At 43.0% G+C, this 17,055-nt stretch overlaps 1 protein-coding gene across 42 annotated transcripts in view; it reads left to right on the top strand.

The window, feature by feature from the left end:
- MADD (MAP kinase activating death domain) overlaps positions 1-17,055 on the top strand; it is a 2,081,072-nt gene that overhangs the window by 604,001 nt on the left and 1,460,016 nt on the right. For all 42 annotated transcript variants that reach the window (XM_069623145.1, XM_069623139.1, XM_069623144.1 and 39 more), the window contains 2 exons: positions 8,760-8,953; positions 11,922-12,199. In XM_069623145.1, the coding sequence (XP_069479246.1) occupies positions 8,760-8,953; positions 11,922-12,199 (472 nt within the window). The remainder of the gene's footprint in view (positions 1-8,759; positions 8,954-11,921; positions 12,200-17,055) is intronic.

Genomic DNA, 17,055 nt, shown 5'->3' with positions numbered 1-17,055 from the left:
GAGGCAAATTAAAGAACCCGCTGAACAGAGGCAAAGCTCGGCCAGACAGACAGTTCACGTAATCGTAGCTGGTCCAGGGATATGATTACTTCATAGGCTCTGGTGATGGGGACTATTCTCAGGTCGCCCACAGTGAGATCCAGACTGATGGTAATGACTGTCCATGCAACCATTTATGGTCCGCAGGGTCTGGGTGCATGGGACTGACATGAGATGTATACTCCAATCCAAGTGGGGTGGGGAGGGATGCAAATCTATGATGTCTGCTAAGAACCAAGGATAGTAGGTGGGTGGGACAATGGGAGTGGGGGGCTCCAGACTGGCCCGGGCATACAGGACTCTGCCCATGAGGTGGTGTCAATGATGAAGTTTATCAAGGCACAATGTTAGGTGTCCAAATACTGGGAATGTTTGATTGTTCTATACAGTTTGAGTTTGAAATGTTCACATCACCACCAGCAAGCTTTTGAGAAAACTGATTTGCCCTCTGTCGTCAAGAAACCTCATCCCTACCTGGGTAGATTTGCATACCTAGCAGAAGAGGGATAATCCATGAGTTCAATTCGTGATTTAAGAGTTGGTTCATGGAATGTCCTGGGTCTCAGCTCACCGACAAACTAAAATATGTCCTCCAAAGAAAGGAGGAATTTGGATGGGGAATTAGGTTTCTTCAGGAAATGCACCTACTGACCCAAGATGAAAAGCGAATGAAAGATGGGGAATACCCAGAGGTATTCTTTGCCTCCTCAGTGACGAAGACTAGAGGGGTGGCTATCGTTTTAGCTCATACTATCGAGTTTAAAGTCAAGGATAGGCTTTGTGAAGGCATCATGAAGTAAGACACAGACAATTCACTTTCTTAAAAATGTTTTATTTCAAATGTCAGGATGGATTAAGGCCTTGCTTGCCCTGAGCGAAGGTGGGATTTCCCTACCTAAAGAAACTAAGGGTAGTCTGTGTCACTAAGTTCAACTTAAGTCTGTCTGTGTCCAAAACCTATGCTTGCTCTCACAATTAGAGATTTACAACGTGTAGGGATGTCAGCACACAAAAGAAACAGTGTTCCAAAATAAAAGTTCTGAGCTTCTTCCAGCTCCGGCTTGGATCAGCTTCCCCTTCCCCAAGTTCAACTAGTTCCACAAAGAAAAGCTTGGGGTTTCCTTCCCCAAGATTAACACAATCCAGAAAGATCTCTGGGGTCTCTTCCCCATATTCGTCAAGTTCAAGGTTATCTCAGTGCTCCCTTCCCCAAGATCAACATAGTTCTGAAAAGGTTCAAGTCTATTGAGATGCACCAGTATTGCACAATTCCCACTGGCACTCCTTTTACTTGTATCATAAATGCTTTTTCTTCATTTCAACACTGATCACACAGCCTGGGTCTCTGGGGTCTTCCTTGTTTCTTTCCCAGATTCGGCTAATTGGTCTAGGCGCAGTTGTTGGAACACACGGTCCACCCATTACAGGTTACACAACCAATAACACTTCACACCTTATGACACTCTTGATCTTTCTTGAATAATACTGGTTTTCCACTTGACATTTACTGTGGTCTCTTTCTGCAGTCTTTTGAATTTGTCACAACTTGTATATTGGCAGTCTTTTGGCTTTGCCACAACTTGCACTCAGTGTGCACGCCTGAGCTTTACAACTTGTTACTCACAATTGCTTTCAATTAGTTCATAATTGTTCATACCAACTTTCACTTTGTTTCTCAATGCTTGCAACTATTTTCACATCCTTCAACATAGCATGTTATTCAATTTCCATATCGTTGCTTTAGTTCGGTATTCAATATTGGCTGTTGCCTTATTATTTCTTCACAATTATTGGGTAATTTATGCACAACTCTTTTGGCTTTACCTGGTTTCCAAACCCTCTTGTTACACACCTCTTGCGGTTAAATTAGCTGTCCTGCATTCGCCCCAGAGCACCCCGGTACGAGTTCCTTCTCTCATGCTCACCGAAGATGCTCTGATCCCCCCATACTCGCGTTGGTCTTCGTTCCTATCTTCTCACGGGTAGACATCGGTAGTCACAACGAACAGTGGCAATCGGGAGTTCTCAGTGTTCCCCAGCTCCAGCTTGGAACACATATTACCGGCCAGTGCTGCTGGGGCTTAGGTCCTCTCGTGGTTCTCTCGGGTCGCAGCACTTTCCTCTTCCCCTGGGCACACACAGTGACAGCTTTGCCGGTCCGGGTCACATCTGCTCTTCGCCAGACACCATCCACCTTCTCTCCAGGTAGACTCTCCGTGCAGTGCGTGTGGGTCTGATTTTAAGCACCTGTGGCCTCTCAATAGGCTACAGGTAGTTTGCCTGACCCTCATTCTGACTATTGGGAAATGCCTGATCCTTCATATTCCTCTTCCTCGTCTCAGTATTTGGGGATTTCTGGGACTTGAAGTCCTGATTGAAAAACATAGGGTTCTTTTGGGTTTCTGTCTAATAATGATTCTTGAATATTTTATTTATATTAGAGGATCTTTATTCTTGCTTCTCCCCTGATTGGATTCTCCCCCATTTGATCTGCCCCCAAAATACTAACACCAGGGACTTGATCAGGAGGTGTCTGCCAGTCCCTGGCCGCATGAGAGGATTCCTCGACCAGGGATTTTGGGAGAATCAAAGCTGATTCTTCACAGCTTGTAGACCCAGAAGGCAGGTATTTGGCCATTAAGGGATGGTTATATAGGCTTCCCATAACCTTTATGGTGATATACAGCACAAATGATAATCGGAGCAAGTTCTTACTTCACCTTATTCTGTTAATAAGCTCCTTCACGGAAGTTGAACACATCATGTGGGTGGAGGGCTTCCTGGTGAAACCCTCAGATTAAAGTAACTTCAGGGCAATAACTAGGTTCTTGAGGGAGCTAGATCTGATAGAAATGTGGCAGTTCTACCATCAGGGAGAGACTATAGATTTTTCTCGACAGTCAACAAAAGCTACTCCAGGCTAGACAATTTCCTGACCACTTTCTCACTGATCTTAAACACTTTTGCGATAGACCTAGAACTCGTGGCGATCGCCGACCATGCACCAATCACACTAACTCTACGAGAACTTGCACCCCCTACCTTGGAGCATGCGCAATTGCAAATGACTAGTGTGTGGTGTTAAGAGACCAGGCGATTAGGCAACATATAGTAGAGGTAATAGACAATAACATCCAAGAAAACTACAGTGGTTCTATGGAACGGGGACTGATCTGGGACTGTGGTAAAGCCGTATTCAGAGGGGAGCTGATTGGGAAGGCAGTTGGCTTTGCTTCATGCACATCAGTCTACCCAAGCGATCCCACACAGTAGGCAATTTTATTATATGAAAAAGGATAAAGCTAACAGAATATTAGTGGTAAAACTGAAACATATAAAATCACGCAATCGTATTGGGGCACTCCAATATTCCAAGGGAATAATACAACACAGGGAATCAGAGAAAACTCAAATAGAATTATTTTACACGGCTCTGCTAAAAGGGGGATGGGAGACCTTAGCGGCCCCCTGTGATTTCCTTAGCCCCGCACACATCGCAAATCAAAACTCTTTGACCCCGACAAAGCTTATTTGGAGAGACTTATGACACACCAGGAAGTGGATGGTGGCATCCTTCCACTCCTGCACAACAAAGCGCCAGGGCCAGACGGGCTCCCTATTTTGTTCTATAAAACATTCTGTTCCAAGATAACACCTCACTTGATGAAGGCATTTAATTTGTTTAGAGCGTCTGGGAATAATTTCGTATTCCACGACAGAATCAAGGACTGCGCTTTTATTAAAGCCAGGGAATGATCCTCTAGAATGTTACTCCTATAGGCCCATTGCACTTCTCAATAGTGACGCGAAAATATTCACTAAAATTCTAGCCAACCGCTTGATTGAGGTTATTCCTAAATTAATAAATACTGAACAAACTGGCTTCATACAGGGACGATCTACGTTTCACAACATTCGGTGCACAATCAATCTAATTGATTGGTGCACCCACACACAGCAGAAAGCAGTCCTTTTATCACTCCACGCGATCAAAGCTTTCGACTGTGTGAACTAGGCCTATATAGGAAAAGTGCCAATACCATATGGGTTCAGTCCAAAATTCACAAGGCTGGTTCTCTCTAAATTTCAATCCCTGTTGACAAAAATCAAGGTCAATCAAAACTACAGTAAGACAATTAGAATTGAGAGAGCAATACTTTAGGGGTGCCCTTGGTTTCTGCTTTTATTTGATGTAGCGCTTGAAGTCCTGGCACAAAAGATCAGGAATGATAACACCAATAAGGGTATACTATGCCAGAAAACACAACATAAGATCGCACTTTATGCGCATGACATTATCCTGTTTCTGGGTAATGTTAAGGAATCCATTCCAAGGGCCATCACAATAATTGAAAGATTTGGGGGTATTCTCAGGGTACTCAATTATGATGAATCAGTGGGGATGAATATCAGCGGATCTAGTCACACCCCGATGGCAATCCAAACCTCTGCGCAAATCCAATGGGCTAATATAAACTGCACTATCTAGGCGTGTCACTTACGCCGTCCTACGATACCCTCCCAACCTTTTCGCCTGTCTCCTATTTTCTCCACCCTCCTCTGACACCCTCTTGACACTCCTTGTCTTACCACATTCTACCCTTTCTCCTGTCCCCAGCCTCAGGTTCCCTGCTAATCTTATCTGCTTCCCTCCAAAACTCACTCCGCCCAACAGTGCCTCTGCTTTTACTCTAGTCTACCCTCTTGCCTCACTTTTTTCTCTCTCCTTTTTCCTGTTCCCCCTCCAAAATTACCTTAAATTACTCTCCCTCCCTCATACACAGCCAAATTGGTACCACTCCCTCAAACCCAACATCTGAACTTCGCTCTCTCCAAATACTTGTATCTTTCAAGTCCTTCTACATCCTCCTCTCTGGTCAGTTGGTCTCCCTCCAACTCCACCGACCGCACTCAAACTGCTCTCACTGTCAACTGACTGCTGGCTTTTTATAGCCCTCCGCTTTCTTCCTCAATGCTGCCCTCTGCTCCCATTGGTTACCTGTGTCAGTTGCTGCCTGGGCCAATCTCTGTCAGAGCTATCCACTGGTGGAATGGGACTTCCCCTGGAAGCCTTCATAAGGACCTCTAGCCTGTCCCCCTTACCAGCCTCCATCTTGGCCATCCGGTCACTGTGGCCATTGGTTCTCTGTCCCCCTCCTTCACTCTGTCAGTGGTCCAACAGGTTTGGGGAGTATTCCTAGGTCTTCTTCCTAGGGGAAAAACAGGTTCATTGGCACTCCTTTGATGAAGAAACTTCATTCAGGAGAAAGGTATTGAATCAGAACCTTAGGAAAATAAAGAGAATGGATACAAGCGGGGAAGAGAAGAAAAGAGTCAAAAGCCCTCCTGCAGGATTACAAGCATTGGTCAATAGGTAGAAGATCATTGTGCCTCCAGCATGATGGTGAACAGATGTTGAAGCTAATTGGTAATAAGAACTCTAAAAACTTCTGGACTGTCATTAATCAGCTGGAAGGCGACCCCAGTAGTGACCTCTGCAGTCTGGTATCGGAAGGAGGGTGGAGGGACCATCTCTCTAAGGTTTTTAAAGAACCGGAAGGGTCTACTGATTTCTCTGTTGTAAACTCAGAGTGGAGTCTTAATTTCGAGGAACAAACCTTGGTGGACCTGATTGTGAGTGGATCCCCCTCCAAGGCAGCGGGGCCAAACAGGTTAACTTATCAAGTTCTGAGAAGCAATCCATCATTTTGGGTGAAACTGTTATGTTGGCTCTTCAAAGAAATCTTGGGGAGCCAAAGTTTCCCCAATTTCATGGAAATCGGCAGTTATTATACCGCTGTTCATGGGAGGTGATCGGAAGGAACCCGCAAACTACCAACCGATAGCCCTCCTGGACAAAGAAAGTAAAGTCTTTGTGAGAATCCTATTGGGTGAAATTGAAAATTGGGTGAAGTGAAATAAAATTCTCTCAAAATTGCAAACGGGCTTTAGAAAGGGCCTGTCCACAGCATTAAATGTTTTGAGTGCAAAATCGGGGTGCAAGGGAGGTCAGCCACTCTTTGGTGCCTGGGTAGATTTTTCTAAAGCCTTTGACAAGGTTAACGGAAGTCGCCTTTGGTCAAAGTTAAGGGCTTGGGGCATGCTTGAAGGGTTGTTGTCGATGCTAGTGGAACTCCACAAGAACACCACGATCAGAGTCTGTTTGGATAATGAAGCGTGGCTATCTGAGTCCATTAAGGTAGAAAGAGGGGTCTTACAGGGTTTTCTAAGGGCACCTCTCTTCTTCAACTTATATATGGCGGACGCAGGGGAGTATCCTCAAGCAGCAGCGTTAGCCAGTCCGGTGATCAATGGGAGTAAAGTACATTGGCTGGCTTACGCTGACGATGTGGTCCTGCTGGACAGTACATCAGTAGGGCTACAGCGTCTGCTGAACAAACTTGACTGCTACGCAAGAGAGAATGGTCTCTCACTGAATCCTGCCAAATCTAGGATGTTGGTCTTTGAACATAAACAAAAAAAATGTCAACTACTCTCATTGGGAGATAAGGAGGCAGAGTATTGAAAAAGTAGAGGACATAGTTTATCTGAGCTATAAAATCTATGCCTCTCCAGCAAATTGTAAAGTGGAGCAAGATACACAGTCAAAGATCTCCCAATTTATCCCACAAATGAAAAAAATATCAATGAAATACTGTACATTTTCCATTATTTCCTTGATAAAATATTATCAGTCCAAGGTGATCCCAGTGGTCTTATATGGATTAGAGGTGAAAATGTAATTATGGCAAACTGGCAAAGGTAGGAGGGGCACATCTGGAAGAAAGTGCTTGGTCTCCTGGCAAGCCTTCCGGTATCCTGGATCAGATTTGACTTGGGATTAAGATCATTAAATGTCCAAGCTGGCTGGAAGTTATCACCCTTCTATCGGTTGATCAAGACAGCGCAGAAAGGTACGCTTTATGCAAACATCAGAAATCATATGGAAAACAGATCAAAGATGCTGACAAATTTGGCGTCATGGGTGGAGGAGATCTTAATCAAATCAGACTCAGACCTCCAGATCCTAATTTAGAATCTAATGAAGGCAAAGAAAGCCTTGGACACAATGGACTGGATTCTCACAATTGAAAATATGCATTCTAAGATGGACTCATACTCATTCCTGAAGGAGGAAAAAGAATTGGGCCAAGTCACAAAATACCTGGTGAGATTCCCTGATTGTAAAATAAGGAAAACATTCCCCAGACTAAGATGGAACATAGCACAAACTGGGGATGTGCCATCAAGAAGAGGAATGAGGGCCGCAATCAAATTCTGTTGTTCTAAATGTAATATACCGGAGAGCCAGACACTAAAGCATCTTCTTATGGAGTGTGAGGGAACCTGGCATCTAAGATCTAGCTTATTTTACAGATTTGCAGTGGTACGCGTGTTGGAGGGTTTTAACCTGGTGTTTTAGAGGGATATCTTTCCCTCAGTAAATCTAAGATGTCTTGAATTTGGGGCCCACACTCCTGAGGGGAAATGTTGTGCTTGAAGGATTATCATATTCAGTTGCCATCAGGAGACCACTCCCACTCGACTCTAATGTCTTCATATTTGCCATTCGTGTGGGTATAAGGCCCAGATGTGATGGCTGGATGAGGGGATTATTGGCAGTAATGACTTGAGAAATGGTGTTTGTGCCTCTCTTGATTTGATTTTATATAAGGAGAAATGAAAGGTTTGTAAATCAAAGCTTTTTTTCCCTTTTTAATTGTATATGTAAAAGGTTAAAATCTAACCAAATACATTAAATAAAATGTTTTTCAAAAGATTGTAATGGCCAATGTAATCGACGAAATCAGGGTTCTTGTGAGGGAGGGTGCCTATGAAGAAAGGGCGTTTCGGGGCTTTCCCTCCTTTACGGTACGATGGACTTGAAATGGAAAAAGGGGGCAGAAAGACAGCTACGTAGAAAATTGGTAAATGTCTGAAACAGTAGAGTTAGTGGGTCTTGCTCATTTAAAGGTCAATGTGAATGTTTAAAATTGATTAAAGTTAGTAAAAATAGGAAAAGAATGTTTTGTTAATAAATGGTTATCAAATATTCCTTACTTTTACAACATAATCATAATACTAGCCAAAGCAAAAGAAAAGTTTCAATAAAAAAGTAATTCATAACAGAAACCTTGTTGACCACATGGAAGTTTGTTTTTATGGGGCAGAGAGGGTGTGAGGGATAAAGCTGTGAGTGTTTCTACAGTACTAGTGAATAGTACCCAGACCAGTGAAAAATGCGGTCCCTCAGTATATTGTTTGTTTGCGATTTAGTTTAGTGTGCTCTCAATTGCCCATGTTACAGTTTACAGGCATTTCATGTGCTTTGATTTTAGTTTTCTTTGCATTTGTCCCTGGTCTGTATTAGCAGTCAAATATTGTTAATGTTAGTGCAGTGTGCACTGCTCCTTTGTTAGAAACCATGCCCTTGAATTCTGTGATTTCAGTGCTGTGTGTGCTATTGGTGCATCACTTGTGAATCCTGCGATTAAGGTAACACTGTGCATGCCGTCCTTGACCTTCATTTGAAGTTGTCTTTAAGTGAATTCTGTTGTTTCGATTATAGATATGTTCGGTCTGTGTCTTGTGTTAAGTCATCCTACCAAATGTTTTATTCCTGCGCAGAACATGGAGTTAAGTTGTCTAGTCAGTGCTGCCATTTGTGTGTGAGTTGCCTGTGTGGGAACACATCTAAAGAATGCTGTGTTTCCTCCCAGATGTGGACCCTCTGACTCACGCTGCCCTGGGTGATGCAAGCGAGGTTGAGTTTGATGACTTTCAGGAATACGCAGCTGATCTGGATGACCCGGCACCGGATAGCGAGAACTCCCTGGATGATAACAAGCCCAGATCCAGCTCTAGCACAACAGCCAGCAGCAGCCCAAGTACCGTCATCCACGGCGCCAACCACGTGAGTCTAAGGGCAGGGCATGCCAAAGGGGTATGGTCATTCACATGCCAGTCATGTGAATTCGAGAGCTATAATAAGGTGGCTTGAGGCAAGAGACCAGTGTCCAAACACTTGGTTGGCCTCAAGTGATCAAAAGTGCAAGTGAAGTAGTAGGAACACACTGCAATCAATGGTGCTCTTGATGTGACTGTGAACCAAAACAAGATGGGCCAGAGGGCAGAACACTGGTCAAGAGGTGGGCGAGGTTCAAGGTATGAGGGAGAGGTGTGAGTACCATCATCCACGTTGCAACCTCTGAGTCTAAGGGTGGCTTTGAGAAGGCCTGGGCAAGAGACCAGGGCCCCAAGCATCTCCATCTATTTCACCAGTCATTTAAATCTCAGGCAGGCTGCAAGGGGGTCATCCAGGACAGAGGGATGGGTGATCAGCCTAAACAGTAATTTACAACACAATCCTATGGTGGCCACAAATGTGCCGAGGGTTAGAATAGGCCATATTATAATCAGCTGTAGTGCCTGCCACAGAGTCTTAATTCATCCACAAATGCACAAGATAAGTGATGCATCCCATGTTTATGTTTATTGTGTTTATATAGCGCTTTACGCCAAAGCGCTTTACATTATAACAACAAGAGTACAATAACAGTAGAAGCAATTACAAAATATGAGTCAAACCAGTAATACAGCAATTAGAACAATTTGCCAGTGAAGATAAATGAGGGAAGAGGGGGTGGAGAGGGGAAGGAAGTGGGGAACAGGAAGTGGAATAAGCTGAAGGCGGGAGAGGAGGAGAGGGGACTTAAGAGGAAACGAAGCAGGGGGAGAGAGGTAAGAAGAAGAGGAGGAATAAAAAAGGGGGGAGAGGGGACGGTGGGGGAGGGAATGAGAGTATCAGGGAGGGGAGTGGAGAAGAAGAGATTTTAAGAAGACACAAAAGGAGGAATAGGTGGGGATGGATCGGATAGATAGAGAGAGGGAGGGAGTTCCAGTGAAGGGGGGGCAAGGAGCTGAAAGGAGCGAAAACGAGAGGAGGCACATGGGGATGGGGGAACAAAGAGAAGGAAGAGATCTGCAGATCGGAGGGAACGGGAGGGAGTTTAGAATGAGATGAGAGAGGAGAGATACGGGCGAGCAAGATCATGAAGAGATTTAAAGACAAGACAGAGGAAGTGGAATTTGAGTTGGGAATGAAAGGAAAGCCAGCCAAGATGAGAGAGCGAGGTGGAAATGGAGTCGTGAGTAGAAAGCAGACAGAGGATACGAATTGCAGAGTGGTAGAGGGATTTGAGGGGGGCAAGATGAGAAGCAGGGAGTCCAAAGAGGAGAGAGGAACAGTAGAAAAGACGAGAAGAAAAAGGAGGAGATTCAAAGTTTAGTGGCGTGGGAGGTCCGAGAGGAGCGTACTTTGCGAATATTGAAAAGGTGGTAGTGACATGCGCGTGAAGTGAGAGAAATATGGTGGGTGAATCCCCCGTGTACAGGCATGGGGGATTCCAGGAGGATACGCTGGAGGCCAATGAAGTAGTAGAGGAGGTCAAAGGGTTTGCATGGAGATCTGATGGGGATTAAGGGATGGGAGAAGTTCCCAAAGGGAGACTGGCTCTGATGAGGGAGGTAAAACCACAGACTGTGGAGAGATCTTGGATTGGCCTAGAGTGTTGGTGAGTAATTGAACCTAGGGGAACCTGAGACCTGTGCAAGGTGTGTCTTAACGTTGAAGAAAAGCGCAATGAATGACAATGGGAGGTCAAGAGAGCAAAGGGCTCAGACCAAGTGATGAGAACAGAAGACTACTGTGATGTGATGGCAACTCTTTTAAAAAACAGAAGGCAAGGGTGCCTACAAGGTAGTGAGAAGTGATCATTGAAGGACTAGAAAGGAGGACTGTGAGTTATGTGAGTGGGTGGTGATGAGAGTGGGTGGTGCCCCTGTGAATGGGATGCTGCACCTGCTGCATAAAACGATGCCGCCTCCAGCTCACATCCTAGAGGTCCTGATTTATCCATTAATCCTTTCGAGGATTATCATGGAGTTTAGTAACATTAACACCTGTTACCTGTGGATTGTGACAACTGCGATCAAGCACTATCTAACAAATCACTTATTAGAATGATTATTTAGTGTTATGGGGAAATAAATAAACCCAGCTGTGGAGAGAAGAGGCAACAGAGGGTGCAAAGAAAGTACAGTACTCAAGATGATTAGGCACATGAGGGAGAAGGATGTTGTCCAGTAGTGGGAAATTACAGTGAATGGAGGAAATGGTGAGAGGCGTGGCTCCGAGGGCATGGGGACGTTGTTAACTGAGCTGTACATTTTTGACACGTCAGAGTAAATGTAAGCCCTCAAGCCCATGCCACATGAAATGAGTAGTACCCAAGCCACATCCCAAATTTTGATAGGGCACATACAATTCAAATGATGAGGAGGTAGTGCAGGAAGTCTCAACCGTGAGATTTCCCTTTCAGACCTTGATGTGGTTTAACCCCGAGGAATGCTGCTTGTGACTCACCTTTTGACATCCTGAGGGGGGGATTGTCTGTAATTAATGTGATGTCCTTGCCATCTTTAGAATGCCTGTTTTTAGAGCATTTTTTGTTTTAGTACCACCACATAAATATAGGGAGGAGAGACCATGCATACCTTTTTTATTTTTATTTGTTTGTTATTTTTCTGTTTTATATGTGATGCCATGCGAGAACCCTTGGTCAGGGAAAGAAGAAGTTAAGCATTTGTGGTCGCAGTTACAGTGATGGAGGAGCCAAAGTGGATAGATTACATACATAACCATCTGGTATTGTTATATTGTCAATGCCCCTGTTTATCTTTTAGGGTCGTCTCTCTGCCATTATTTGCAAGGGTTAGATGTAGCCTTTCCCACACTATCATTTTTCAACTCCATATAAGGGTCTCGGGTCTCTTCTGCAAGTGGGTTGCATTACCCATTGGTACCTCTGATTGCTTCACAGGAATCTGCTGATTCAACAGAGATGGAAGATAAGATGGTGGCGGGATTCCCAGATCTTCCATCCTTGGCTTTACAGCCCAACTTCAACAAGATTAATCTGGAGCGGCGGGAAAGTGAGAGCACCATCTGTAGTGCCAGCTCCTTGGAGGGCGTGGTTAGGCGGCGTGAGTACGATAACCCTTACTTCGAACCACAGTATGGATTCCCAACAGAGGATGAGGATGGTGACCAGGAAGAAAGTTACACCCCTAGGTTTAATCACGCACAGAATGGGGGACGGTGAGTTGTCTGCTTACCCTTTCTATCACACTTGTCTTCTCGAATTGCGACTTGTTTTTTAAGTTTACAGGTCATCAACTCATGCTGCACTGACTTCCTTTCCCTCTCAATTCAATGTCATGGTTTGGTTGGCTGACTCTTCTTTCTTTTACTGCCTCCATTGTGAACAGCTATGGGTGTCTGCTTCTCTCCCTGTATAGCTTGAGTTTGGTATTGGTTCATCTACTTAGCATTTGTTGCCTGTTTGCTTGTGGTGTAAGGAGTTGTGTGCCTTTTTGATCAATTACTTATTTTTGTTGCTTTACTTTGCTCATGTACTTGCATTGAGTTGCATGCAACATAAAGACACAATATGTATCAGAGTGTTGTTGCTTCCTAACCAATTGACTTACCAGAGCTCATTTGGGTTGTCATTGTCAGGATGGCTGTCCTCTTGTATAGCCTCTTGTTTCCTTGTGTTCTATTTTGGTTCATAGTGCTACCTTTCTGTTTCTCTGTTTAAATTGTTTGGTTGTCTCATTACTTCCTTCACTGCATTTTCTTCCCTGCTACGTGTCTCTCTGTACTGACTGTATGTGCCTTGAGTGACAATTCTGTTGGCCCAGCAATAAGAAATGAGGCAAAGTGACAGTTGGCAATATGTTTGGGGAGTAGGGGCGCTAGTGAAACCACTTCTGTATAATAATGCAGTATGTGCACTGGACAGTGCATAGATCTATGCTGCAGCACTCTCCAATATGTACTGGGGAATATGATGTCACAGCCCTATACCATCTCTGGTATGTGCAGGGTTAGAGGGGTATTGGTGAATTAAGTGCTATGCGAGGTCTCAAGTAGGGGGGTCTATTATAGTGAGATCACTTAACAGGAATTCATCTTATGCATGGACGAGGGCTGCTATGGTGAGAACACTGGGATGTATAGCATGGGTATGATGAGGAAACTGCTATGGGCACTCTCCAGTATGTACGTAGATAGGACAAGTGGTAAGATCACAACTGTATGCAACCTCCAGTATGTACAGAGATCACTGCTGTAGATAAACTATGTTTAGGGGCGTAAAAGTGATGTCCTTGCTAAAGGCAATCTCCAGTATGTACACATGGGGATTAGGGGGAGTCGATGTTGAGATCTGTCAAAATACTGTTTCTGCTTAATATCGCTCAATGTGAAAGTAGAAATAATGGTGGTGTTTTATTTTGGTTTTTTACTTTATAGCCTTCCCAGAAAATTCGAGGACCTCTATAGTATGATTATGTAAGCCAGCTCCAGTCTTACAATATGTGGGGCAAATACTGCATAGTTGGAGAAGAAAAACACCTTGCTCTTGGGTGATATTAAATGGGTGTGATGTTTTCATATGTAACGGTCACTGCTTTAGGCAATTTCCTTACAAAGAGGTGAGCCTACAGTAAGATCCCTGGTGTATGTAATCTCTAGAATGTAAACTGGTACGGGGAGCCTAAGACGGGATCACTGCAATAGGCAAACTGTTACATGGGGGTTGGGAATAACTATGGGTAAATCACTGCTGTATGGTATGCTGTTGACTGGATGAGTTATACCAGTCTGCTGGAAGGACCTGTGTGGGTATCCCACGCTTTCTTAAAAGTATTTGTTGTTTTCCAGTATTTGTTGAAAAAATGGTAATTAATTCATTCAATTGTAATGTGAAAGTATTTATTAATCAATTTTCATCTTCCTGAGGCCATTAGCAAACGTTGCATAGTCCAATGCATTTCGTTCCTTACTGGACCTTCTTCAGGGACTGGTAATAATAAAAAGAAATAGAAATAAAATTAAAAAATAACTAAAATACTCATAAGACCGTACATACAAAAGTATGCAGACAATATATTATGCATTTTACTTGAAGTTTGCACCACTAAACATATTGAAAAATGTACCTGTTTAAACGTTGCTTGTGATCTTTAACCTTATCTGTATTGATTTTCTTTTTGGAAAATTATCCAATTCTTGCTCCACTGGAGCGTGCTAATTTACAATTGCTGGTGTCTGTCCTCTATATAACTTCCTTTCTGGCAATCTGAATGGTAACAAATGTACATTTGAAATTTAACAGAATGTTAATTATAAATGGATGTGCTGACTGCTAAAGTTTTGCTTCCCCGCATGAGGAGTCTTACCTATTTAGTTGGAACATTACTGCAGCAACGGGGCACCTCGCTCGCGTGGATACGCGTTGCTGGTTGCCCCGTTTGCTTTTATGTTGAAAAAGATGGCGGCCGGCGGCCATTTTAAAGTGTTGTGTGTATCAGTGTAACGTTTGTTGGTCATTTTAATGTTCTTGAGCTATAAAGATGGGAGGGCGTATAAATCGTTCCAATGTTTTAATTTTAACGCCAGGATCTGTGATGGTAGAAAATCCCAAAGTTTCTGCTTTCTTGTTCGTTAATCCACTTAATTCTTTGTATGACATATAATTCTTATAACTTGAAAGTTGAGTGTGCAATTTGCAACATGTGACACAATGAACGTCATATACAGTATTAAGTGCCCATGCGGCAAATATTATGTGGGTCAAACTACCCGTAAATCCAAAACAAGATGGAATGAACATCGGTCTAATATCCGCACAGGAAACATCAAATCTATGGTATCAAGCTCAACACCAAATTGCGTAAATGAGGTTCCAAATTCTTGATGTACTAGAGGTCACCCAAGGCATGAATGTGGACATTAACAGACTTTTAAGTCAGAAAGAAACTTTTTGGATTGAACAACTCAACTCTATGCAGCCAGGTGGTCTCAATGAGGAATGCAACTTTGCATGTTTTCTTTAATTTAACCCTAATGTCATAAGTTAAAATCAAGCAAGATTGAACAGATTACAAACAAGTTGTTGATTACTGAATGTCCAAATATGGGTACAAAAGATTGAACTTCATGTACATGGCAATTTTGTATACATTGTTAAATTGATCAGATTACATGTGAGTACTTAATTTGTTTAGATTGCTAGATACGTACACTGTGTAATGTTGAATGAAGGTTGATGTGAATTTGTACGTTTTATCAACAATTAATATGCATAAGTGCAGAAACTTTAAGTACAGCTAAAATAATCATGAAGTATTATATATAGTCATAATACGAACATCTTACGAATTTAGTATCCTTTTACAACCTTTACATCAGGTTGTTATATATATTACTATCCATGAATAGTTAGCTCCACACATCTTAGCATAGAGAAATTTCAAATATATAAGATCATCTTTATAGCTCAAGAACATTAAAATGACCAACAAACGTTACACTGATACACACAGCACTTTAAAATGGCCGCCGGCTGGCATTTTTTTCAACATAAAAGCAAACGGGGCAACCAGCAACGCGTATCCACGCGAGCGAGGTGCCCCGTTGCTGCAGTAATGTTCCAACTAAATAGGTAAGACTCCTCATGCGGGGAAGCAAAACTCTAGCAGTCAGCACATCCATTTATAATTAACATTCCGTTAAATTTTAAATGTACATTTGTTAACATTCAGATTGCCAGAAAGGAAGTTATATAGAGGACAGACACCAGCAATTGTAAACTAGCACGCTCCAGTGGAGCAAGAATTGGATAATTCTCCAAAAATAAAATCAATACAGACGAGGTTAAAGATCACAAGCAACGTTTGAACAGGTACATTTTTCAATATGTTTAGTGGTGCAAACTTCAAGTAACATGCATAATATATTGTCTGCATACTCTTGTATTTACGGTCTTATGAGTATTTTAGTTATTTTTTAATTTTATTTCTATTTCTTTTTATTATTCCCAGTCCCTGAAGAAGGTCCAGTAAGGACCGAAATGCATTGGACTATGTAACGTTTGCTAATGGACTCAAGAAGATGAAAAATGATTAATAAATACTTTCAGATTACAATTGAATGATTTAATTACAATTTTTTCAACAAATACTGGAAAACAACAAATATTTTTAAGAAAGCTTGGGATACCCACACAGGTCCTTCCAGCAGACTGGTATAACTCATCCAGTCAAGAGCATACCATATTTTCTCACCACTCTTGGCAACGGGGAGGCATCTGGCGACAGGACCAAATACCTTATGAAGAATAAATTACCATAATAACTAACACGTAGTGCCCACTCATTTCTTTTTGGACACAAATCACCGCTGTAGACACTCTCAGTAAGTCCAGTGCAGACTTTGCTGAGATTACTGCTGTAAGCAATTCCAGTATGTTCAGTGGGTGCTATGGGGAAATCATAGCAATAGACACTCATTTACAAGGTAGCTATGTTGGGATATCTGCTGTAAGCAATCTCTACAGGAGTGGGCCTTGCAGAGATTGCTGCAGTTGGCACTCTGCAGTTCAAGCCTAATGTTTATCTAAATTCTGTTCTAAGACTTTCAGGCATTGTTTGATGTGCATGTGGCAAACGCCCACTTGTGCTAGCCTACCTTGTGTGCTTTTCATAGACATGTCTCTGCTCCTATTCATAGACCAAGTGTATTGTCACCATCGCTGAACTCTCATTTTCAAGTTGGGTGCATAGCCCAAGCAAAGGACTGTCTGCAACCCACTCTGTGGGGTTTTCATACTTTTGTGCTTGCGGTTTTGTGTGAAAAAGGCTGGAGAAATCTGGTGGTCCTGGTTTCCTGTGCTATAGGTGCACCCCGGCAATGAAAGAATGTAGCCATCACATGCGAACATGGGAATCCACATTACCTACTTTTACACATACAAAAACAGACGACATCCATAGGGATTAATGTTGCTATGCCTGCATCAAAATTAGATACAAGCAGGGGCAGTGGTGCTTTTTCCTGCATGGAGCAGGGAAACACACGCAGTGGATTCTCCACTCTCTCCCCCCCCC

The sequence above is a fragment of the Ambystoma mexicanum genome, chromosome 11, assembly GCF_040938575.1.
Source record: "Ambystoma mexicanum isolate Mex_15411 chromosome 11, UKY_AmexF1_1, whole genome shotgun sequence".
In the NCBI taxonomy this organism is placed as follows: Eukaryota; Metazoa; Chordata; class Amphibia; order Caudata; family Ambystomatidae; genus Ambystoma; species Ambystoma mexicanum.
This window is presented reverse-complemented; position numbering and strand designations above follow the sequence as displayed.